Below are 26,965 nucleotides of genomic sequence, written 5' to 3' on the forward strand. Positions count from 1 at the left end.
CTTTTGTAGGTGTCAAAAGAAATAGCAGCCGGTTGGATTTCCAAATGGTTATAAGTATATGACAGTTTGAAATGACATCCGAAGGTAAAAATGCTTGTTGAGGTGAAAACCAGAAACTGTAAATTGTTTATTAGACATACTTGTTGCAGTTTGAATTATCATCTACTGCAACTCCATCCCACCTCACATGTTTGACCTTTGCGTCTTTGTTTTCCCCTTGTTGACTTTTTGTTTCAAAGCTTGACTTTAATTTCTCAGGGTATAGAGGAGAGGGCAGCCATTTTCTTGTCAACAAAAGGACAGTCACCCAAGCAAAAATGCCATGACAGCCTCCTAACAGGGTGCGAAAGATTAAGAAGAAACAGCAACATGTCACAAGACGATGAAACACTCATGTAACTCTCCATAAAACAACAATATTAAAGACTGAAAAAGTACAACTTGTTATTTTCTAGCTAGAGCTGGGCTGCCTGTCCGTTTCATGCTAAGATAGTCTTATCACCTCTTGGATCCATATCAACAGCCTCCTAATACAGTAGATTAGTATCAATTTTATCCCTTCACTCTCAGCAGAAAGGGATTCAGTGTTTTTATTGTTGTTGGGAGGTGTTCACTTTGGCAACAATATCGTTTTTCATGCCTGCTAACGTAAACAGTTTAACCGTGAGAACAATACGGCTCAAGTCAGTTTAGGCTAACAAGGATAGGATTATATTTGGTTCACTGCTGATCTAAATTTCTAAAGGCAGTGTTTGTTTTTTTCCCACTAAATCCTTTTTTCACGCATTTATTTTCTACACCGCACTATATCACCCTTTAAAATCTCTAAGCTTCCAATCACCTTAGGAACAAATTCCAAAACTACAATCAGATCCTTTTATTCCACCTTCCTTCCTTCTTCTCCCCTTCCTTCCCCCGATCAGAATTTGTGTTGATGGGGAAAGCAGTGTTGCAGAAAGCCCTCTGGCGTCAGCATCTATTCACATCATATCATAGGCACTAGAAGAGAGGAGAGAAGGAGGAGAGGAGGAGTTGAGACAGACTGGGCCTCAGCCAGAGAGCAGTGAGTCAGTCTGTGGGTTGGAGTGTGGGGATGGAGGGAGCGCAAAAGAAATCCTGCCGAGTCATTCTGGCGTAGGATGCTCTCGTCACCTCATGGCCTTGCAGGAATGCACTGCAGATGTGGAAGCTATTCTAATGCAGGATGATATGATGGGAGATAATAAGAGGGGGGAGCCAGGGTCACCACAAACACAAACAAATGATACCTGATTTGTCGACAGTGGTAGTGTATGTAGCAACTTTGATTTCCTTTGCATAATTGAATTAATAAGGCAGATTAGAGCTTTTTTTCTGAGATATTTGGCTGATTTATGTTGCCTCTGGGCAAAAAAGTTGTTCTCCTTTTGTTGCCAACACTATCTTCTCACCGTGCAAAGGTATATTAAGAAACTGTGAAGGGGAATTAATTCAGCATTGTTTTAATTATGTGGCACTGGCTTGGATTGATTTTCACAGGTGCTTTGTGTGTGTTTAGTGTGTGACTGGGATGATGTGTGTGTGAGCAGTCAGTTATCAGATCAGAGTCTTCCTAATTAACACCCTGTGGGGTAGATTAGGGTCTCTGCCCTCTCAGATTAGAACAACCATCCGGCATGTAGCTCTGCCAAATGGGTCTTGTATTAGTATTTCTCTTGTTTCAATTGTTTTAAATTAAAACTAATTGGAAGTCTCTCCAACATCTTAAGGCTATTCTCCACTTAATCACCTTTTTTTTTGTTGTCTGCTTTGTCATGGACCTAATCAACAGTTCCAATCAATGACTTAGTTTTGATCTGTATTCCCAATTATTGAAAAAAATCATTTCTGTTCTGGCAAAATAAGATAACGTGAATAACATATATATATTTTTTGTTTTCCGCATTGGATTAGAAAAAGTAAAAGTACTTTTTTTTAAATAACCAGCCCTTCTCTTTCTGTCAGTTCCTTTTTTTTTGCCACTTTTGTGCACAGCAAATGTAATTCTTTAATAAATATGTTTGCATGATATTAAAACACAGTGTTCTATCATCAATCCTATTACTGCTTTGCTTCAGCAGTGACATACTCATTACTGCAAACTAATAATATCCTTTTCTTGATTATTGTCTAGTCAGCCATTTAGCAGTCAGTGGTCAGTGCTTTGCTCAAGGGCAGTTTAATAAAAAGGAAAGGAAAGTATTACTAAATCAAGGCATTGTAGATTAAAGTGTTGCAGCCGGTGACATCCTAATGACAGTAGGCACATATCAGCCCATTTGTAGCGATCATCTTCTGTGAAGGGGACATCACATAAACCATGCAATACAAATGATGAGTTCCTAAAGTATCCCCTTTTCAATTCGTCTGCAGTGAACCATGCCGTTATATGTCTAGCCCACAGTGCAGCCTCAGAGTTGTGTGTGGCAGGCGTCTGTCATGTTCGGGGCAATACATTTGGCCCTGAGCCTGCAAGCTGGCAGCTGCCTTTGTGTGTCGTGACCACTTCAAGCTCGAGATTTCACCAGGAGACACGTGCGTGCACAACAAGTGTGAACACAATGACACCCACATAAGTACACTTTCACAAACAATTGGGCGGGGGCAAGCACAACAAAAAATGCGCACACACACACAATTCTAAGTGCGAGCAAATTTGTATAATTATGCTTCCTGACACTGCCTCTCAGTTGGCTCCTCTCATTCTGGCTCTCAGAACACTTAATCAGTTGGCTTCTATGTGCGCACAGACACAGATGAAACATTTATACACCACATACATTTACATTCAGTTCATATTTAATTACATTAGTTAATGTCAGTTGCTGAAGCATGTTCCAAATGTACACAAAATCTAACTTGTCCAGGCACATTCATAGAGGGACAAATAGAAGTTTATACACAGTTTGTTGTTTACAAAATCATAACCGTGACACATGCAAACACTCCAGCCCTCATATTCATAGATGAGGCACATCTGTTAGTGCAGATGGAAAAGGGAGATTTAATCCAGTTGACAGTCTGCTTACTGGATAGAAAGATGCCACAAGTTGTCATGTCAATCTTATTCATTGGTAGTGCGTCTGTATGAGTGTGCGCATCCCAAAGATTAACCGTCCACATTATTATGCTCGAGCTCTTTCTAAAACACATCGTCTGCAATGGCAAATACATGTGTTGGAATCACAATGAAGCCTGGATTACGTTTTTAATCAACAAACATTTGTATTAAACATATCTGTGTTTTATTAGTTTTTACCCCAACATGCACTGCCTTAAAGCACATCACAGAATGTATTTACGTTTTTTCAATATTTCAGTGCTTTTAAAAAAAAGATGTGACTCTTCCTGGTTTCCTTAAACCTTTGCCAGTGAGTGCAATGCAGACAGCGATTATATTTCCGTCAAAATGTATTTTAAAAAGTACATCGTTAGTTAAAAAATCATTTGTAGGAGAAAACATTGCAAGAAAATGATGTTGGTCGGATGAGACTTAAATAAGCATGTGCAGATGTTATCACTCTCATATTTGATTAACCCAGACATTAATCCTGTGTGTATTTATGTAAATGATGTCACTGTGTTTATTGGTTGTTTTGTGATTCCGTGTGCACATTTTGGACTGTGAATAAGATTTATGTCAAGTAGCTCAATGCCTCTTTTCCTCCCAAAAATGAATATATTCATGTTTTAATGCAGCGCTTGGGGGCAGAGAGAGAAGGGGTGTGTGTGTGTGTGTGTGTGTGTGTGTGTGTGTGTGTGTGTGTGTGTCTGTGTGTCTGTGTGTGTGTGTGTGTGTGTGTGTCTGTGTGTGTGTGTGTGTGTGTGTCGTAGTAAGAGATGCTACAGCCCTGTTGCAGTGGGAGACTCCCAGAGATAACAGACAGGGAGGGGGGGGGGAGAGAGAGGCTTTCTGAGCATTATAACAAAAAGAATTAATACTCAAAGTCACTGCAAGGACATGCTTACACAAATCCTGTGTCATTATATCTATATCTATCTGTACTATGTTTCTATTTAACCAGCTCACATTCTTTGAGGGGGAATAGTATTCGATCCAATTCAATTGCATTATTTTTGAATTCTTTGCAGGAGGAGTCACATTCTTACACTTTGCACGTACAAATCACATGCATTTCCTCCAGTATTTACACGAGACAAGATTTGTAGTCCTGCAACCTACATTTGTTAGTTTTATGTTACTAAAACAGGTGGTAATGCTCATGGGAATCATAGTTTTCCCTTCCCTAAACAAGGTGATTTGACTGCTGAGTGTTAACTAATCTAACAGTGGAAATACTCAGTGTGACTTTCTGGCTAGAAATAGCGATAAAGAAGAAAAGGCTGTCAAAAGAGATGGATACAACTTGGGTGGTGTGTCCCAGCTGATGAGCCGAAGGCGTTGTCTTTTATATCCAGGCCACTAAAGTCCACAGGTGTTGCTCAAACCACCGTGAAGAAGAAAAAGGATCACTGGAGGAGCGGGATGACCTTGAAATATTAGCAAGCTAGATTACCGAGGTGTTACATTATTATTCCTCAGACGCACCGGAGGTTGAATTTAAGGATGGATGAAAGAACAAAAAGATGAAAAAAGGATGAGAAGGGAAGGGTTTCTAACCTTTCATTAAACTTAACTCTGATGGATGGATGAAAAGAAAAGGATGTGGGAGCGATGATGAAAAATAGAGGACTATGGGTGTGTCTTTGCCCTCATGTGTCCTGTACGTCTGGAGAGGGTGGCTGATTGAATGTCTCAAAAATCCCTTTGATTAGTCACTCTAATTTTGACTGCTTTAACCTGATAGAGTGTTTAACAATCCTCCCAAAATGTTGCATAATTTGTCACCAGGTATAATAGCACATCGAGTGTTTTGGTGAAGTTTCTGCCTTGTGCCTGTCTGTGTTTTTCTTTCCCGTTTCCTCCTGCCTCAGCCTCGCTCTTCTTCTCATTTTCTAACACTCTTTTAACTTACTTCTCCTTCTCCTTCTTTTTTCCAGAATAACTTTCTGCCACCTGCCCTTCCAGAGTAAATGGTTGTACATCGGCACAGAACGAGGGAACATCCACATCGTCAACGTGGAGTCCTTTATGCTCTCAGGCTACGTCATCATGTGGAACAAAGCCATTGAACTGTGAGTGTTACTGCCTGCTTGTCACCCCATAATACTGCCTCCCACTCTTCATGCCCTGAAACTTCCTTGCCTTTACTCTCTTCTACTTCCTCCTCGTCTTCAAACGCTGCACAATTTAACAAGCTCCAGCACAGGTTTTTTGGCCATGTGGATGGGGAGTGAATGGCTGATCAATGTTTGAACTCTGAATCAAACTGATATTGCAAGCACTGCAACATTAATCCCAGGGACTATTGACTCCCCTTGCAGCACTTAGGCAAGTATTTCTGTCTTAAGAGCATTGTACCTTTCAAAAGGTTATTGTTCTTAAATATAGAGAATGAAAAACAATCACTAGTAATCTACTGAGGCACAGTATCAGACTCCAGGTAGTGAGCGACCTGTCTCTTCGCTGTTTCAATGGATATATCAGTGTGACAGGCTCCATTTTGCTTCCCTGCTGTAGAGACTTAAATTATTCACTGGAGCGTTTTGCTTCACGCTTTCCCCCTCATCCCCTTCTGTGAGTGTGTGAGAGGACGGAGGGAAAAGAGGGAGGAAGGAGGGAGGGGGTGGAACAGGTGTCTGCCGAGATCAGTGTATGGTACACACAGACGTCTCGTCTCTTCGACAGGGCTGCAGGGAAGAAAATGCGAGAGTGAGTGGTGGGAGAGAGAAGCGGGAGGGGAGGAGGGGGGATGAGAGTATGACAGAGAGGAGACTGGAGCCGAATGGATGAGACAGGGCTTTCGCCTGAGGGGAAGGACATGCAGAAGGGGAAGAGTGATGGAGAACAGGAATGGAGGGGTGACAGAGGGATAAATGCAGGTAACAGAGGGTTGGGGAGAACAGCAGTCATGCAGATAAGTGAGGATGTAGAGGCAGAAGGAAAAGAGTTTCCAATTACAGAAAAAATGCAGTAGAGGAAGGTATGGGAGAGATAGTGATAAGATAGAGGTTAGATTTGAACGATAAGACAAAGAGGGAGATACTGGAGTTCTTCCTAACCAAAGGACAATGAAACACTTTTATTTGCTTCACTTTTACCGTACCTGTCACCTTGCTTCACCTGGAAGTCAAATATTACCTCAGTTATTAACACATATTCTCAACACGTGACTTCTATTCCCAAGCTATTTTTGGGCAATAAAGTATTTTTTGTCCTATCAAAAGTGAATGTATCTCTGGAATGAAATAAAAAAACAAGTCGATATGTGTATGTGCTGCTATGTATTCAAAATCAAATCAACAAATAAATGGAGGAATAAAAAATCATGTTTCATACATTTAGATTTAATTAAGTGACCTTTCAGTTATTGTTTAAAAATGTAGTTTTCGCAAGTAGATAACAAATCCTATTGACCACATCAAACATAGCCTCTGGCAGCAGGTTGCTAACAGCTAGATTAGTCCTTTCCAAATGGCTTGAGTTTGTATTAGAATTATTAATATAACCTTATGCCACTCTTACATAAAACAAAAGGTCACACAGCTTGTAAGTAGTACTTTAAATGTTCTCAATGCTCCCTCCTCCACATCACAGATTGCACAATGTATATGGCAGTAACTTCTCTGATGCCTATATTGCTCGTCCATAATAACAATATAATAGTTTATTGACATAAACGTATAAATTCAAGCAACTAACAGTATATTGTGTGCCAAATAAATAGTGAATAACAACGACGTAAAGCCCAACTTAGTACATTCCTTTCATTTCCTCATCTTTTGGTTCAAGTCTCAATCACTCTCACACCCTTTCTGTAGGATACTACGTCTTGAAGATGGCGGCAGTGCCAGGAATTGATTCTGGGATTTGTTACCAGTGCTCTTGTTTTGCATATCTGTTCGAGCGTACGAGTGTGTGTCTGTAATTTGCTTTGATGCAGATCAGAGAGGTGTGAGGGGATTCTCTTGTTCTCTCGCACTGTGTCTCTCTGCCAGCTGTGGGGTTGGTAGGGTTGCAGTCCATATACCAAAGCTATTGTGCTCTCCGTATTTCCTTCTGATGCTTTCACCTGAAGGAGGATTCACCAGATCTAAATTGGAAGATAGAAAATGAATCGACAATTTATAAAAAATATTCAAAGTAGATCATAATTTAGTCTTGTTAGCTGAGCAGTTCTGTGTTCATCAGTATTACTATTAAGTATATATAACATGTAGAACTATTGAAGCATTATTAAATCCGGGATGTTAAGCCCTGATGCTACATCTCTGTTGTACTACGATTGCTGTCATGATTCTAGGATATTTAGCTACATTATTTTTTACCTCTGACACATTCACATTGAGGTGGAATTGTTGATTAATGTGCTCTGTCCCTGATAAATACATAAATACATAAATGTGTACCAGGGTCATCCTCCCTTGGGCCTTGCTATTTGGAGACGAGCTGCAGTAGCTGTGCCAGTGGCCAGGCCTGGCCCAATGCTCTGTGTGTTTGTATGACTCACACCTCAGCCCAAGCTACTGTACAGATTATTAGACAGACATTTCTTCAAGTGCATAACCAACTGCTTGGCACTGTAGTTCATTCAGTTCCACAGGCATTAACGACATTGCCAAAAGGCCACGTGTGAATCTGTGTTTTTCAAATGCTGCATAATTTCATGTATGTTCTGTGTATTCAAGAGTGTTATATTTGTATATTTGTACCTGGCAGCGTTTGTCTGTCTGGGTTTGATTTGATTCAGCTAGATGCTTGCTGGGTACAGAGAGCCGTGGAGAAGTGGGACAGGATTGGTAAAATGTTAACAGATTATATGACACATAGTTCACGTGAACGCGTTGGCCTCAGGCCTCTTTTGTCCTCTTTTATTTCTTCCCACTCTGGACCCTGGAGCTACAGTAATTACTTGTTTGAATTTTTCATGCTTCTTCTACGTATGTTCCTGCATTCTGTGTTTTCATGCATATGAGAGCTCCTCAGTTGTTACTGCACTGCACTACTAGGAAACATAACAGCCTCATCTATCCTCAAAGCCATCTAGAGTGTCTCCAGGACCCCAGGCTGCCGGTGTCGACCGGTGTAGCGACCTTTTCTGGGTGACACACCCTTCCAACTCCCATGCAGGGGTAGAAATGAAAGCATCTTCATTTGGAAGGTGCCTTTAAAAATGTCTTAGCCATAAAACTAAGCCTACGTTATAAGGTTATAAGGTTTATATTTATATATATAGTTTATTGGGTTCTTTTAGGTTGATAAATCAAACACTTAAAGGGCTATTAATACATTTTAGGGCAAGTGTTATTTTATTTTCTTGCCAAGAGAACGGTGTTAAGATCAATACCCATCTTATATATTTCCCCTTAATATGAAGATAGGTACAGCCAGGATACATTGAGCTTATTTTAGATTAGCATATAGAATGGAAGCAGCAGAACAGCCAGCCTTGCTCTGTCCAATGGTGAACAAATCTGCCTAGCAGAACCTTTAAGTCTCACTATTTAGCATGTTATTACTTTTTTGTTTTTAAGCCAGACAAAAAACAACATTTTGCGTATTGAAAGAAGGATATTCATTTACACTTTGGGATTTTGGGCCAGATATGACGGGGACAGGCTAGCTGTTCCCCCCTCAATGCTAAGTTAATCAGCTTCTACTGTAGCTTCATATTCAACTGACAGATAAGTGAATAAGCTTACTTCATAAATTATTTAACAATTCTTTATACTGCAACACTGCACCTAAGGGTAGTTTCTGTTGCTCTTGCTCTGTCTTTTAGTAAGCTTTTAACCAGGAGCTAACATACAGTATGTGTACTACGAATGTTTTTTTTCACTAACGTACGGTACATAAAACCGTGCATGCTCACTGAGGCTGGGAGGATCAGTCCAGCTGGGGCAGCACGTTTATCTTGAACATGTTTTTTTATTCTAGAATGGCTATACATAGAACTTATGTATGACTACTAAGAAAAACTAAAAGAAGCCGGACCTTCACCAAGGTTATTTCCATAATGATAAGTGTGTGTATCCCACCCCTGTTTTGAATCCATTCCAAAATGTCATGGGTCTTTCCTTGGTCTACTGTAGCCTTCCACCAAGCTTCAAACAAACAACAAATATCCCCAAAAATAAACTGTATGTATTAACACACACAGACACGCACACTTTCACAGTCCACAGTTCCAAGGTGACTTGAGGCCACATGAGGTATGGGCTTGCTTCAAACGGTCTGTTCAAGTCATGTCGCGGCGGAGACACGTCATGGTGACTGCGCCTCTGCTGCCTCACAGTGTCGCCCGTGGTGACACCAGATGTTCAGGATTTCACTCTGCGTGTGTTTGTTTATGTAGTTAAGCCTTTGAAAAGGTATGCTGAAGAAAAACCTGTGTGTTACTCATACACACATTCAGAAATAGTTTTGGAAAATACACTTTATTTTGTGTCTGTGTGCGTGTGTTTTCAAACTCAGGTGTTAACCTTCCTATTGCTCTAACTCCCCCCCTGCGTCATTCACACACCCACAGACATTTGCTTTATTGTGCGTGTGTGGACATTCAGTTTTGTGTGTGTGCTTGCAACATAATGGACCATTTTTCTTTATGTACTACTGTGGGCATCACTGGGTGGGATGACTATTTGATATTCAAAGAAGGATTCGGTGCAATAAAGGTGACTTTTAAGAAGTGAAGGTGCCAAGGGGGCGAACATTTTCAAGATTTGATGACGTACCGAATAAGCGTTATATTTGCAATGAGGCATTTAAAGTTAAAGAGACTGTAATACCCATAACTGTGAGTGATAAAACCATGCTCACAGTCTAACAATAATGCCTAGAAACAAATAGTGTGTTATGCATGCACACTAAAGCATCTATTGGTTTGAAAGTGCACTAACTATCAGAGACACACACACACACACACACACACACACACACACACACACACACACACACACACACACACACACACTCTCAAATGTTCTTGTCCCTGAATACCTTTTTTAACTCTGTATGCAAAACGCAGAGTCATTAGCAGTAGGCAGAGATGTGTGCTTACAGGAGCGTGTTGAAGTAGTCTGTGTGTGTGTGTGTGTGTGTGTGTGTGTGTGTGTGTGTGTGTGTGTGTGTGTGTGTGTGTGTGTGTGTGTGTGTGTGTGTGTGTGTGTGTGTGTGTGTGTGTGTGTGTGTGTGTGTGTGTGTGTGTGTGTGTGTGTGTGTGTGTGTGTGTGTGTGTGTGTGTGTGTGTGTGTGTGTGTGTGTGTGTGTGTGTGCGCTCCTGCCTGTGTTTGTGTGGGCGGGTTTGTGGCAGGGTATGGAGGATTTTTGGGAGCATGTCTGCGCTCTGCCCATCTTGCCTCTGTTGCCATGGTGATTCCTTCATCTCCAAACCTGAACATGTATTTGTGGACTTTGTGAATGTGTCGGTGTCACATTTGTTTACTGTATAACAACAGGTTTTAACAAAACCGATTTGTTACGGCGGAGTCTCACAGGGGGAGATGGAGAACGTGGCGCACAAAATCCTGAAATGAGAGATGATAAACCACGTGGGACAGGCGGCGAAGCTTTTATGCAAGTTTCATTTTGTAATTCAGCGAGAGGGTAATTGTTTGTTATGGATGTAGGTTTTGCTAATGGGGTGGATGTTAAGATGTGTCTTAATTGTGCCGACATGAAACATGAAAATGAGTGTGTGTGGGTACTTGTGCGCACCGCTGTGGACGACGTCTGTTTGCTGAGAGACAGGCAGTGAAGGGGGATTAGATAAATCAACAGCTCCAGCTGCAGCAGAGCTTAGGTAATAAGGCTCCGGCACAAACAGGCTAAATATAGAGACAACTGACTGACTGCCTGCCTGCCCACTAACTGCTACCTTCTAATACACACACACGCACACTCACAGGCAACGCACACACACACACACACACACACACACACACACACACACACACACACACACACACACAGAGTCATAGATGCTTCCGTTCTTTCGCCCCTTGGCTTGCACATATCGTCATGCAGAGGTGCAGGGTTAAACCTGAGGCGGAATGAGTAGGATTGGTTAGTTCAGTTTTGTAATCACAACAATCTAAATTGGCCCTACCTACCCACTCAAAAACACCACAAGCATATGCACCATTACTTCAGTTAAGGGTGCATGCCAGGGGGTGAAAGATATCCCCAGATTCCCTCGTTTTGGTGCGAGCGGGTCATAAGTCATGTTTGGAAGGGATTTTGTTTTGTATGCGTCTGTACATTGTTTTTAAGAGGAACCCTTCTGACTGACTGAGTTGACATTAATCTTCTGCTTATGTATTTCAATTGGAATACATACCGTTTTAAAACTTGATCTTATCTGCAGCATGTCGTGTCCTTCACTGTCAGATTTAGAGATGAATAAAAAACTCTGGGCCCTTTGTGTATTACTTACATTTGGAAGCAGCTCATCCTTGTCCTCTCCTTGTCAGGCATCCCTGCCGTTGCTCGGTGTGGTTATGTTTCAGGTGCTAACAGTCACTCTTTTACAGCCGTGACCTTCTCTGGTGCTCTGCAGTCCACATCATCTCTGTAAGGCAGGGAAAGTTAGGTAAATTCTGCAGCCACGTGGCGCACAGAGAGAGGAGGTTTTGACATAAGGCTGTCTGGAGGGTAAAGCACAGACAGGAGGAGGAGAGGAGGGGGCAGCCGAGCATTTTGTGCTGCCTCTGTTGACATGCAAATGGTCACACACACACACACACACACACACACACACACACACACACACACACACACACACACACACACACACACACACACACACACACACACACACACACACACACACACACACACACACACACACACACACACACACACACACACACATTCACAGCCATTGGGGACGGTCTGGCCTGACAGAGACATCCATCACAACTTTAAGTGAGCTTATGCCTTTGAACAGCCTTTTAGAGCCTTGGAGTGATTGGCAGCTCTCTCCCCCCCGATGGACTTCTTCCGCAGGTTCAAAGACACTTTTAACTCTTCTGACCTTAACCCTCTCAGTACTTTAATCTGTGATGTAGGTGCACAAAGGTCGTAGGTTTAAGTCCAGTGATGGAGGGGGAAAATATTAAGTAGGGGGTCTTGAAGTCTTCCCTAAGGACGTTTTGGCCCTCAAACCCTTCATGTACTGCATTCTGGTAGTTTGTATGCATACATTTTTGGTGGAAATGTCCTAATTTATTGTAAGAGAATAAAAATGTAATAATGCAATAAAACAGTGTTTGTAAGGAGTATAATGTTGTTATGGACAATTCAGTTGGTGCTGAAAATGTCCCTACCAATGTACCATATCCAGCAAATGCTACTTTATCAATGTGAACGATAAATATGTATTGCCTTATTTGAGAAGTACTGCATTACAGTTAATTATAAAACAAATGTGTCTCTTTTTTGTCTCTCATAAGGTCAACCAAGGCTCACCCTGGACCAGTTGTGCACATAAGCGACAACCCCATGGATGAGGGAAAGGTAAAGGACAACACTTTTTGTCAACACACATGCAAATAATGACTGTATTTTTCAGCCTTTCAAACATGGAGATGTCCTGCTTTTTATGTTTTGTATCAAGGTCAATTAAAACCTTTAGGCTTCGGACTAGAACAAAAAAAAGACATCACCTTGGACTTAATAAAACTGTGCTTGAATACAGCCTCATTTAAAAAGACACAAAGTAGAGCTTTGTAGGATAATTCCCATGCCACATCTAAAATAGAGCTTTTTGTGTTCTGTTAATCTACTTTAGTGACACACATAGTCCTAGAAACATAGACTGTATGCTCTTAAAACATAAATGTTGCATGTTTCTGTCATCATCATCTCTTGTGAACCAGGGTGGGCAGGTTTCTTCCTGGGCCACCACAGTCAGCTTACACCTGACTTCCTTTCATGCTGCGGGAGAATGTCAAATGTATTACTCCTCTTTCCGCCCATCATGGGGTCTATTCTATCTCCTCTCTGTCATCTCTCCTACCTATCTCACTGACTGCCTGTCGCTCTTCCTCTCCAGCTTATAATTGGATTTGAGTCTGGGATCGTGGTCCTGTGGGATCTGAAATCAAAGAAGGCCGACTATCGCTACACTTACGATGAGGTAGGCAAATCTACAGACTATTTCCTTTCTTCTCTAACAGCTTTCAGTCATTCTTCTTACTACGTCTGTACAGAGTATCTTCTAATACTAAAACTGGGAATTAAATCACATATTCATGAAAAACTTGATGATAGTGTGTGTTTGGGTTTGTGAGTCTATTTTAGAACAAACTAAAAATATGACATAACAAGGCTTGTTTGTTGATAATCTGTGTGAACATTACAAACACACGCACATACACATAATGTCTGTGATCTGACGATGATAGTACAAAAAGAGATTGCTGACTTGGAAGATTTTGACTATCTACTTCCTGTTCCATCTCAGTACAGATAAAGAAGGGAGTTGGTCAGTCTGCACAGGAAATAGCAGCTCTAACGTGCAGTTAGATAAAGATGGACTGCAGAGAAGAAGAAAGGCCTAACAAAGTAATTCCTCAGCAAATATGTAAATTAAAGACGCCTGTAGATGGAATTTGTCACCTGAGTTTCAACCTGTTTGCAGACTTTATGCTAAGCAATGATTCAAGTTTAACATACAGTCATAAATAAGCTGAATTCCATAAAATGTTCTACAATATTAGTCATTTTTAGAAAGTATGTATCCATAAGATATCAAAGTCACTTCAGAAATTAAAACAAATCTTTGTCTGCTGTTTCACTCACAACTGATACTGTTTGTTTCACATTAGCAGTGCCATTTACATAGAGCAACAAATTGTGAAATGCTTGTTTTAACAGTGTCATGATTCATTCAGTGGAGTGCCCTGTGCTCATGTCTCCGGACTGATGTTGCAGCGTTGCACGGTGATTGCGCTTGCATATAAAAAGCAACACATTGTTAAAGGTCCACCTTTCTAAAGCACTGAGTCATATGGCTTTATTGGCTTCCCCAGAGGCAATAGTGAGTGCCTATAAATAAAAGACGACACAATAATAAAGAAGAGACAGCGTGTCAGAGCTTCTTAGATCCCGCTGAACCATGTGTCAAACCTAGGCCGCATGTGTGGTCTGTTATCAGATTATTTTTTATTTGAAAATGTATTTCCACTTTTGTATTGCTATGGATTGTTTTTAGCTGCTATCATTGAGGTGTGTCAACATGTGTGGCAGCCCAATCATTGCATTTAATCCAGTAGTTTCTGCTTATATGACTAAATGTGACTATGACATCACATTCATACTGTAGACTGTCATTGAGGTTTAAGCAGACCTACATGCACGCACGTGATCAACATGTTCATGGTCATACAGTGGTGTCCATCGTGCTTAGATGAACTGGCGGTTTAAGATAATGAGATTATTATAACAATCATGTTATTTCCCACCTCATTGGCAGTGCTGTGGTGCTGTAAGCACGCTGAGATAAGAGTCACTCAGGACTACATAGACACAAAAATGAGAGTGGATTTTCTATGTTCAATCTGCACGGTTCTCTCTCTCTCTTCTCTCGCTGCTTTTGCTCTATCCCCCTCTCCCAGATAAGCTAATATCCTCCCGCTGCTCCTAGGGCATTACAGTCTCTAGTATTGAGTCTCCCAGAGGAGCTCATCTCCTCTCTCCAAACCCCTACGGTTACACCTCTCCAGAGACCGGGGGTTGAGTGGGCGGTGACTGCTCCTCATTTCACTCGCTGTGATTTACACTGACGAAGAGACACACATTTGTTCTTTGCTCTCTTTCGGAATGTCTTGGGGTTATTCCCCAGGCTAAAACATCAAAATGGTTATTGGAGTAAGATATATTTCAAGTTAAATGTTGCCCCAGACCAGCCTCCTGATCCTGTGCAGCATCACTAGTGAATTGTGGTTAGCCTATTACTTTTTTGTGTTGTTAACGATGTTGACAAAGCTGTAGTCAACAATAATTAAATAGACCAGGGAAAGGGTGGACGGTATGGACAAAATTAGGTAATTAATGAATATCTTTTTATCAGGGTGTTATGGTATTAAGTTGATAATTAAACCTATAACAAGTAATTATAAATATTTATTACATGGCTTACTTGATTACTCGATTCTGGTTGGTCTTTCAGAATATGTGACACATTGTTAACACGGTATGGGCTCTGCAGTGTCTAAGGAGTTATGAGTGGGTCAGAAACTGTGAACAGACTTGAACAGTTACAGAAAACCTCAATCAATGCTGCCGTGAAGTTGTTGTTGTTGTCGAAGTTCCAGCCGTTAGTGCACCGTGGAAGAAATACGATCATGTTTGAGTCAATAAAATAATTTCAATTAATATTGGCAGACGAATCCTTAGTTTGTTTAGTATCTGGCCGTGTAATAAGCTTCGCGTCGGGCTCCCTGCTCCGCCTGTCGGGGGTTCTTTTCCCCACAATAACCGCCTCGCTGCACATTATCCCTAACTTGATATAACTACATTTCTTTCCTACACGTATGGTCTGTCTGTGAACTTTTTGTATTAATTTACAACATTTTGTCAGTAAATATAATGATATGATGTAAATGATCTAATATTCTTTGTAAAGATATGAACTCCTGTTTGGAACTGAAAGGGCTGAAATGGATGTGATAAGATATGTCATGCCTTCTCTTATTGGTGGACTGCTCTCAGGTGATATGCAGTACTGTCGGTGTCAATGATGTTTGGCAAATACACTTTACCTTATGCACGAACAAAGTCAATTTATTAAACAGAGCACGACTGACAGTGTGCACTATTTCCCTCTTAGTTTATAGTGTTTTGTTCCTATAACTCAACGACTTTACAGTGTGCAGGAATGTTTTGATCGTGTTTTGATGGAAGGGCAATGGTGGGAAATCTTATTTCAAGAGTTATGTGGTGGGTTTTGCTATATTATTTGACGAGACGGTGGCAGAACTAAATGTGTTGATGGTTGGAATAGCAACATGTGCTTCATTTTATAGATATTAGATGTTTTGCATTGCTTAGCCCATTTCTGCCAATAAAGATATATTTAACATCAACCATGAGACGTTGCTGTCGCAAGGATTTGTTGGTACAGTTGGGAAATGTTCGCCGTCACAGTGAATGTGTAAAAACTCTGTATAGCTTCTGCTAACAATCCTGTTGGGTGAAGTACATTTTCACAGCTATTACATCTATTGCAAACTATATTCTTTCTGCTATGCTCTCTTTTTCCTGCTGTGGGATTTCATTCAAACAGTATTTGCCTTGAAGCTTGATGCCAAGTATGAAAGTCGTCGACTGAAATGAACAAGGACGCTTTTCCTCTTCTCCTTTTCAACAGCAGACGATGCTTCGATGGATTCAGGCTCTGGATTACGCATGTCTTGAATAATATTCATATAGTTCTATGGAAAATTGGTTATTTAAAAAAATGAAAGGGAAACAATGGTCTTGGATGAATATGAGTTATGTTGTCTTCCGAAATATTGGCACAACTCTTGGGAACTTGTTCACACAACGTCAGCAATTGCACATACGGGAAATAATTAAATGGTGTTGACTCGGATACAGGCTGCTTTTGTCAGTTCTACATGCTGTCAACCTTCAGAATTGTCAGCAAACGGGAACTTAAACCTTGCTCAAAGGCAGCAACAAAGTTTGTTTCTGGCAGAGTTCTGGGCAAACAGCAGAGGCGATAAAACTTTTGTTTTTACAATCTTTCAAAGAGCTGAGAGAGCACACCTTCCACTCTGTGTCTTTCAGTGGATTGTCTATTATTAGCTGTGGATCAGCAGTATGGGTTTCCAGTGAGGGCTAGCCAGAGAGCATCCGTCACTCTGACCCTGCTCCACTCTGCTCCGTCTGACTCAACACCTTGGTCCGTGTCCGGTCTGATGAATGGCTGACATCACAGCCAAATCACTTTCGTCTCCCTTCCTTCCTCTCCTCTTTGGCTCATGCTGGCTTTTTCTCGCCCTATTAAATGCATTTTATTTTTGTATCCTAAACTTTTTAAAGGCCTATTATTCAGACGGACTTATTTATTCTAAAGTCCTCTTATATTATTATTATTATATTATTTTTTATTGTTTGTTTCTCTCATTATCTCTGAAATCATCGAAAGGGACTAGCTGCTTTTTGACAAAGCGCAGTAACTCTCTTGCAGAGTTAGCGTGCAAAAGCAGCTCGATACATGGTGTGTCTAAATCTACGCCAAAAAAACAAAAGCTTTGGAGTTTGTCTGAGCTAGACACAATTCTCAAAGCTATTTTGAAGGCAAACAATAAAACAAAGTAAAAGTACACATTTATTTCCATAATCCCATAGCATTAGAACTTGGTTTCAAAGCGACACCAAAAAATAACAGCTTTTGTCTCTGGAGGAGTTTGAGTTATTATCATATTTAAACAACACATTTGTTTAATAAGCAACCTTGAATGCTGATTCACTGAGTTTCAAAACAAGACCGTTGCACTTTATTAAACTGTTGAGGTTGCCGACATAGGACAATACATTGTCAGAATGAACATCCTGAAGTATTCTTTTGATTGACAGCTCAGTTAACTCTATTTGATTTGTCCGCATACAGGAAATCCTTTCCATCTGGTTGTCTGAGAAGATTAAAAGCAAATGCTTAATTATTGGCAAACTCTGTCCGGCACAAGTCTGGCTTAATTAAGGACACTTTTTTTTTTACCCCTAAAGATATATTTTATGTTGATAAAATGGATTACTTTACTTCTCATTGTTGATCTGGTGCAAGATCCATTGAAGGATAGCATATCATTCTCCTTAATTAGATGGCCAGTCTCTGTGGGGCTCTTACTATCAAGATTTTAATATTACTAATGTTCTGAAAAGGCGATTCCCTGACGCTCATTTTGAAACATTTTCTTTGTTCCTTAACAAAATTCCTAACAGAAATAAAGATGTTGAAGAGGTTAATGTGTTACCACTTCAGTCACTTCGATTGCACTTTTACTACTAACTCTTTCGCCTATAAGAAGTCAACACTATGTTGATTATGCATAGGCTGCTGGTTTATATTAAAATCTGAATAAATATAAACTTGTAATATATCTATTGGCAGATTAGACTCTCGTGTTCTCAGTTTTCTGAGAACATGAGCGTCTTGACGCTTGAAGGCTAAGCTGACTTTGTGTCCCAGTTTGACATGGTGCTGGCATAAGCAATTCTAATTGGGACCATAATGTGCATATTTATGTGTATATCTATTTTCCTTCATCAGCCTTGATTTGTGTGTTGGTTGCCTTGAATTAGAATGTGTGGCAGTGTGTTTGTTTCTATGTGTGGGAACACACTTGCTCATGTGTGTGACTCTAATCAGTATTGACGTAATTCTCTAATCCCCAAAATACCGATCTGTGAAAACTGACCTAATGTAATAAATCATGAAATTAGTCTTTTAATTGCTACTGTTTGATATGATGAGTACCGTGTGTTCCAATCACCCTACTCATTTTCCAATTAAGCAGAGTATATTGTTCCCTATTGGTACTGTCACATCGACACTGATAGATTTCCAGAATTAAGTTTGTCAAATCCTCTCTGAATGGATGTACAGAATGACAGCTTTTACTCCTAAGAAAGTGATACTTTCAACATAAAGAAATAACAGTGTGGGATTTTGCAAAATGTTAAATTTGCTCACACTGCGTTTAGCACACCTGCTGTAACTACATCCACGCCACCTGGCACTGCACACAGTGAATCACTTCTGGCAACAAATCTTTGACAAACTGCATCCCACCTGTCCCTGTCACTCTGCCGACCAGAACTCACATCCGCCAACAGCTTAGATAAGACACCTAAGCTATTGCTCATTTTGGAATATGGCTCTAATTATTTCCGAGATAATTATACTCATGCACAGGAAATCAGTAAACTCCATAACTAAAGAATATATATAAAAAACGAAACGTAAGTCATGTTTCATTTGTGCATCGTTTTGTGAGTGACAGGGAATGAGTCATTAACTGTGTAATGAGATAATGTGAGTTGTGCGTCTATGCAGCATGATGTCACATAACCATAGCTCTGTCTCATCAAGCTCATGGTGACCTGGAGTCTTTTGAGTAGAAAACAGGATAATGAGACCTTTGAAAAACTCTAGGTTCCGAAAACACCCACCCCAGGAAGTCCTTCAGAGCATCCAATCATTGGTTTACGCTTTGTGAGTTCAAGGTCTGGCTAGCAAGCCTGCATGTATGTGATGGATAGAATACTTAACCAGCAATCAATTGATGGGCCTAAATAATATCAAAATATGATCTTGGACAGATACGGTTACATTCCTTGTGGTGAGCCTATCACTGGTGTCACATGAGCCCCCGCTGACATTCCCCAAACTGCCTCATTTAGTTTTTATCTGAAAAGCACCATCTATGATTAATGACACACCAAAGGCAAAATTGATATACACCTTAAAAAAAGCAGCTTTCATTTGAGAGATTAACTTAACCTGAAGGTGTGCTTACATCAGCATTGACAGCGAGGAAATAATTCACGTCAGATGAGCGGTGTGAGACAAGGGGATGAGGAAATCCAGTGGCAAGGTCACACTTAAACAATAAGAGGCGCTTCAGCTTGAATACTAAAAAGTGCAAACTATGTACATAAACATTACCAACGAGCACTGTTTGCAGAAAAGGTTATACCTATTACTAACAATCATATCAGAGATTATGTTCATTGTGAAATCTCCTGTGACAAGTCGCTTAAAACTGCTTTGGAAGCTGTTTCGAGCTTCCCACAGATTTGGTGCACACCATCGCATTTACTTAATGTCAAAACGTACGCAAGGTTTAATTATGAACTACGAAAAGGGCATCAATAGGATGGTCCTCTTTACCGGCACACTTTGTATGATGCGTTTGTGTTTTTGATGATTGTTTGGCAGTAGATAAATCGTGGGGAGCCAGACTTACCAGGGCACCATCTTTATAACTCTTTCCTGTCTTGCCTTATTTTAGTATTTGTATTCAAGCTTTTTTATTAATCCATTTGATTCTTTTTTTAATTATTTTTTTTAATCTTTCACCTATAGATATAAGAAATGTTTTTCTCTTTTCAAAGTTTCAAACTTACTTGCTTAATTCAAGACTGACTGTTTCTGGTTCACCCTCTCTGCTACTTTTTTTTTTTTGACAGCCTAACTTAATGCTTTTATCTTACAACCATTCGTTCAAATGACAATGGATGAACCTGAATGCACCAGAATGTTTCAATTATATTGAAGATTTTCCTTTCCTGCACTTTGTCAAAGAGACTTCTTAAAAGGTATAACCATGGTTATAAAACATTGCTCCTGGCAACCCTGAATAAAATGACCAATCCATTTCTGGCTTTTCTTCACATTCAGCAAATCGCAATATAAAAGCTTCTTCTAATATATGCATTTATGCCACAGGAAATTATCTGAAATCCTGGGTCAGACTCTTTTATCTCACTTTCACCATCTGTTCAAGACTATTTTATCCGGTCAGTGGCTTTTAACCCACATATGAATATTGTACTGTGGTGATGCAATGAACGTGTAGCAGTAGTGAGATATGAGATGGTTGGCACATGATGCTTAGTCTTAGCTGAAACACTGACCCTCCCTCTGTACTTTTTGCTTGTCGTTTCCTAGGCTATCCACTCAGTTGCTTGGCATCACGAGGGCAAGCAGTTCATTTGCAGTCACTCAGATGGAACTCTGACCATATGGAACATCAGAGGCCAGGGCAAGCCCATACAGACAATCACCCCGCACGGTAAGGAGTAAACACACACAAAAACAAACACACACACACATACTGTACTGCACACAGGCTGTGTCTGAACTCACTCCCTAACATATACTCCTTATATAATCAGCAGAGCGTAACTATAGTGCAATATACAGGGAGTGATTCAGACACTGCCAGATGCATGATGGTCTTATTGCACAACTAGACCTCCCATTTCACTTCTCGCTGTACATTTTAGATTTGAATCTAAATTAATATGCCATGCTTGCACACTAAATGTAAATAATATTGGAATTCAACCCTTTAATAGGGTTTTATTTGTCAGATATTTTATTCTCTTGGTTCTGTTTTATCTCCCATTTTGAGATGTTTATATCCTGTATAATTGTTTATTTTTCTACTCTTTTTTATTTCTAATTATGTGCAATACTTGTTTAACATGCTGCTACATGTAAAATGTCCCAATTTGGAATCAATTCATAACCTCACCAGTAGTATTTATTTACTTCTTATTTCATTATTTACATTTTTCTCTTTAGAAATATTATTTTTGCTGTTTGTAGTTTTCTTATTTCTTGCATCTGTTTTTAATATGTATTTTTTGTAAAGGAGGTGCTGCGTAATTAAAGCTATTTCATAACAGAGACTACTTATTAGCTTAAAACATAGAAAGGCCCCTAATTCTGTCTTGTCTGATTACTTTGAGGTCTTAGAGTATAGTACAAGTTGTACAATACATGATTGCAATGCCTTTAGCTACCTCTGTCAGTCACATGACCCACTCTTTACTCATATAAACCCTCCTTCAAGAGTCTCCCAACACATTGCTCCCTCATCGCTTCCCCATTTAATTTAGAGGATTATTCTCAGTTCAATTATGTCCTGCCTCTGTTTGCTTTACTTTGTTTCTGCACGCGCATACATTAGTGCCGATGCTCTGTTTATTTCCTGCAGAAATGCAAGTCTGCTCTTTTGAAGATGCATTTTAATCCATACTCCGCTGTCTGCCCACACACCTACTCACCCCACAGAGCACTTTGACAACTCACCCAGATGAAGGGCCTGGAAGAACTAGACAGAGTGCCACAAATGGACCGAGAGAGCGTTAGAGTCAGGAAGACGAACAATGAAGGGAATTAAATGAAAGAGAATCGTCTAACCAGTTGCTCAAGCTGGTTTTGTATGTAGGGGATTGCATAAAGGATTTCACCACACAGGCTTTTTAATTAGTTGTTTCTCCCACTGCTGCATACTTAATTAGTTTGGTATTTAATGGGCAATTATGCAAATTCATTTGACAGGTTTGAGTAAGGCTTATAAGTCCTCCTTTAATTGTCTTTTTAGATCTCTGTTATTTAGATGCAGGTATTTAAAAAAGTTCTTTTGTTGGCTGTTTAGTAGGTTTTCTGATAATCAGCCCCTTATTTTGCTTTCTAATATTCATAGAACAACACATATGATGAATGTGCAAATTTGCCTTCACTCAGACCTCCCTTAAAGGTTCGAATAGGTCCTGTAAATCAACCCTGATGGCCACACCCTCTTTGCATGTCCCTGCCCCTGCATTTATCTTTATCCTCTGTGATGAATTGCCTTCTGTTATTGTCTGGCTCTTGTTCAGTGCTGCTATTTAAGTGCAGCTCTGAACAGCTTCTAGAGAGGGGAAAAAAAAGACATGACAAGAAGAGAGGAGGTGAAGAGAGATAAACTGGCAAACCAACGTAACTTCTGTTTGTTCTATTTTAGGAAAACAGCCCAAGGACGGGAAGAAGCCAGAGCCTTGTAAACCCATTCTCAAAGTAGAGTACAAAACCACTAGAATTGGGTAAGCACTCTCTTACCACACACACCGCATAACACACAGGCGCACATGCATGACCATTAATATGCCTAATGTTACAACACAGTAATGTCAAAATCAAGGTTATTGGCAGGGGTTAAAAGCCGTGAACCGTGTAACAAATGTACACATGCTTCAGACAAGGAGCTAGCCAGAATGTATATATCACAATCTTCTTAAAGGAAAAAACGTGAAATAGAAAACACCAATCCTCTGTATATTTTTGGCAGTGTTAAGTCCAAGATAAAATCTATTACATTTGAATTTCTTGTCTTGTTTATTTGTTATATACTAACTGAGAAATCAGCCAAATTGGCCTCATAAACAGTATATTGGAGGTGTAAAAGATTTACAAGGAATACCCGGAAGACCAATCAAAACTTGTGTTTTCTGTTGTCGTTTGTGAATGGCATATGTAAAAAGCCCGTAAAAGGTTTAACTTACTGAGTTTGTGTGTGTATGTTCCAGTGAGCCCTTCATGATCCTGTCTGGTGGTCTGTCCTATGACACGGTGGGCCGGCGGCCATGTTTGACAGTAATGCATGGGAAGAGCACCGCCGTGCTGGAGATGGACTATCCTATTGTAGACTTCCTCACACTGTGTGAGACACCATACCCTAACGGTGAGTTTGAGTCTATCTAGTTGCGTAAAGTCTCATATTTTATTGTGCATGTCTGAGCATTATATCTGTGTTGTCATCTAATCACACACACACACACACACACACACACACACACACACACACACACACACACACACACACACACACACACACACACACACACACACACACACACACACACACACACCATTCTATCTTTTTAATTATGTGGAATTGCTTTCCCCTGTGTTAGTTGTTTCTGTAATAAATATGAAATTTCCCAAGGGGATGAATCCTGTTCTAGTTTCATTATCTGACACACGCACTATTACATTTTCTTTTCATCTCCTTGTACACAATCGCCTATCATCTAAATACAATTATTATCTTATTTACTGTATTGTGGAGTCAACATGTAGAACAAGTTGAAGTTGAACTGAATGGTATGGGATGCTGTATGTATTAAATCCAATATGTAAGCTCTGTGTGCGGCACGTATACATATCAGTTACGTAATATTAACGACTTCTCACAGGCAACCTGATGTTACCACCCACTAACTTCATCTGGTAATGGACATCACTGGGTCTTTGGATTACACAATGCATATCTGGCCAACAATGTGTGTGTGAGCAGCGTTAGTGTAGTGGAGGTGGAAGGTCCATGATGATCTGGCTGCAATGGGAGGTCATTTGTAGAAAAGTATCTTAACACATACTAGTGCAGGGCAGGCAGTAAAAGTAGCATACAGCTTTAGAATACAGACACAAAGATTCAGAATACAACTCATAAGTAAATTCTCATGACAAGGTCCACTTACTTCTTTAGTCTGCAGCTTTTAGCCACGTCTCAGAATGTTCCTCAGTAGGATGAGATTTCCCAGAGAAAACTGAGAAAGGCAAATTCATTTGAAAGAGATGAAAAACGTACAACAACACATTACTTCCAATCCCTTTTTGCAACCAAAATATCTCTTCATCATAGAAAAGCATTTTTCGTTTTGCTGATTGCCTTGTTTGTAATTAGTTAGTATCTTTAGGTAAATCAGCCGTGAAATTGGCCATTATTACAATGAAGGAAGAGGTGCTTCAAATGCTTCGCAATACTAGCATTAAGATTTATAAGGAGAGTGTTCAAGTATTTGGTGCAAAGTATACTGAAGCACATTTATTTGAGGCAAAACTCTTTTTCGTGAAAGGATAACGTTTCGAAGCCAGGTGTACGACTGATGAAGCTGTGCTATTGTCAGCTGCCAATGCCTAAACGGACAAACTGTACTGTGATCTAAAGAGAATGTGAATCACTTGTAGACCAGCGCCAGGGAAGTTACATGAGAACGACAACGAGAGATGTAGTGAAAACAGGTGTCAAAGTGTTTAAATATTTGTGCACTCTAGAAAGCCTCAGGCATGCTGCTCCATACAACAGATTGTTCTCTAAACACAAGGAGTATATATCTATAATTTATATTACAGAATTGTAGCTACTGTCTAAATTTCTGCCATGAAGGCCTGTGCTGTTTTACTGCAATGGACCGAGATGAAGCTATAGGGCTGCAGGGGATTTTAGGTCAGAAGGGTAGCTCTTCCTCTGTAAAGGTGATCCGTAGCAAAGCATTTAACCCTTGCCAACATAACAGACACAGCCGGGCAAAAGAAGAATCAGAGGATGAAACCCTCTTTATTGTCACATACATGCACACAGCAGAGCACACACAGTGAAATTGGTCCTCTGCATTTAACCCATCCTAGTACTAGGAGCAGTGGGCAGCTGATGTAAGGAATGATGTTGCATCCTTTCTGTTACACCTGACCTCTATTTATTAGTTGTTTTTTTGTGTATTGCTGGATGTGTCCCCTTTTATTTCTACTTGTTACTTTTAGAATGATTAATTCCACAATGCCGGGTTACAAGTCAGTATTTGAGATTGTACCTCAAAAAATATCAATTTCCTAATAGAAAACTTTGACATTTTGGTTAATTTGTTTAAGCATTTCATTCAATACAAAGGTTTAAAAACCACTTCATGAAAAAAATCATCCCAAGGTTAAATAAAACAATTATTCTACCCAAATCAGACAAATATTTAACCAGAGCATTATTCCCCACAGACATAAATCAAATAGATTAATGAGTCTGAAGCAGTAAGCGTTCCTGCCCTCACATCTTCAGGGCACAGATATGATAATAACATTTGCCATATAAAGTCTGAGCAATTCTTCCCCTGTGGTTTTGCAGATTTTAGGGGATTTCTCTCTCATGAGTTACAACATTACTTCAGTAGAAGCGTAGTGTGATGAATGACTTGTCTCGCTGTTTCGCAGATTTTCAGGAACCTTACGCTGTGGTGGTCCTTCTAGAAAAGGATTTAGTGGTGATCGACCTTGCACAAAATGGGTGAGTCTTATTCTTAATTTAAACAACTCTTCATCTTCCTTTGTTTCTTAAATGTGGACTAAAATGTCACAGTTGTCCTATTAATGCTCATTATCTTTTTATATATTGCGTCTATATAGCTTACCTTCATGAATCTTATTCTTTAGTATGCAGGCAGGACTGAATGAGATTAATGCACTGATACTTGGCAGACAGACTAATTGAATTAGGAGTGACTTTGTCTGTGCCCTCTCTCCAACAGTTACCCCATATTCGAGAACCCGTATCCTCTGACTATCCATGAGTCTCCTGTGACCTGCTGCGAGTACTTTGCCGACTGCCCTGTGGACCTCATACCTGCACTTTACTCTGTTGGCTCGCGGCAGAAACGACAGGGCTACAGCAAAAAGGTAAATATATGGAAATATATTTCACCTATTTATTATATCAGTGGTTAAAATCAGATAGAACATGTTCCTGTAATAACATAGTTCCATTGGAAAGAAATTCATAATTTAAACCCAGAAAATATATTGTATTAATAATCTAATATTGTAATTTTCGGTCGACACATTTGGCACATGTTCAACCTGTTGTATTCAGTTTGAACTATTTTTTAATTTACACTGGTAATGAAATGCAAGTTATTTATACTAGGTGTACTAATTGAACAATATTACTAGAACTAAACTAACTAAAGACATCCTCTTTAGCCTCAGCTGTGATTAGAGCTTTTCTAGTAAATGCTGGCATGCTAAGGTGAAGGTAAACATTAGCGAGTTAGCATGCTGATGCATTTAGCTCAAATTACTGCTGTGCCATTTGTAGGTTCAGATGCTATCATGGCTGTTGACTTTGAATCTTGTATCAATAGTTTGTACCAAATTAAATTAATATTTCTCATTGTTTTGAAACTATTTCTTAAGCAAAAGACAATTTTTGGTTGGGAATAAAATGTAATCACCACTCAATCCAAAAACTCTTTCAGCATACCTTTCATGGCATATTAATGATGTAAAACAGTAAAGTACTCCAAGGGTGACATTTTTCTTAATGTTGTTCTGGATAGCAGTGTTTTATAAGAGCCAAATGTCTAAATTAGAATTGTAAATGTCCCACACAACACCCTCTAACCATCTTGCCGTACTCCAGGAACAACAAGGTTTCTGGAAGAGGACCCATACATACACACGCATACTTTAGCTACATGCAGCATTAATAGTTTTCATACTAAAATGTATTACTTACTGTTTCTCTAAAGCCAAAAAAACTATAATATATTAGT

At 39.8% G+C, this 26,965-nt stretch overlaps 1 protein-coding gene across 3 annotated transcripts in view; it reads left to right on the top strand.

The window, feature by feature from the left end:
- The window catches only part of stxbp5a (syntaxin binding protein 5a (tomosyn)), a 79,338-nt gene that overhangs the window by 34,116 nt on the left and 18,257 nt on the right, over positions 1 to 26,965 (top strand). For all 3 annotated transcript variants that reach the window (XM_063902494.1, XM_063902495.1, XM_063902493.1), the window contains 8 exons: positions 5,020 to 5,154; positions 12,532 to 12,595; positions 13,134 to 13,217; positions 20,763 to 20,886; positions 22,609 to 22,687; positions 23,171 to 23,325; positions 25,629 to 25,701; positions 25,943 to 26,090. In XM_063902494.1, the coding sequence (XP_063758564.1) occupies positions 5,020 to 5,154; positions 12,532 to 12,595; positions 13,134 to 13,217; positions 20,763 to 20,886; positions 22,609 to 22,687; positions 23,171 to 23,325; positions 25,629 to 25,701; positions 25,943 to 26,090 (862 nt within the window). The remainder of the gene's footprint in view (positions 1 to 5,019; positions 5,155 to 12,531; positions 12,596 to 13,133; positions 13,218 to 20,762; positions 20,887 to 22,608; positions 22,688 to 23,170; positions 23,326 to 25,628; positions 25,702 to 25,942; positions 26,091 to 26,965) is intronic.

The sequence above is a fragment of the Eleginops maclovinus genome, chromosome 15 (assembly GCF_036324505.1).
Source record: "Eleginops maclovinus isolate JMC-PN-2008 ecotype Puerto Natales chromosome 15, JC_Emac_rtc_rv5, whole genome shotgun sequence".
NCBI classification, from domain to species: domain Eukaryota; kingdom Metazoa; phylum Chordata; class Actinopteri; order Perciformes; family Eleginopidae; genus Eleginops; species Eleginops maclovinus.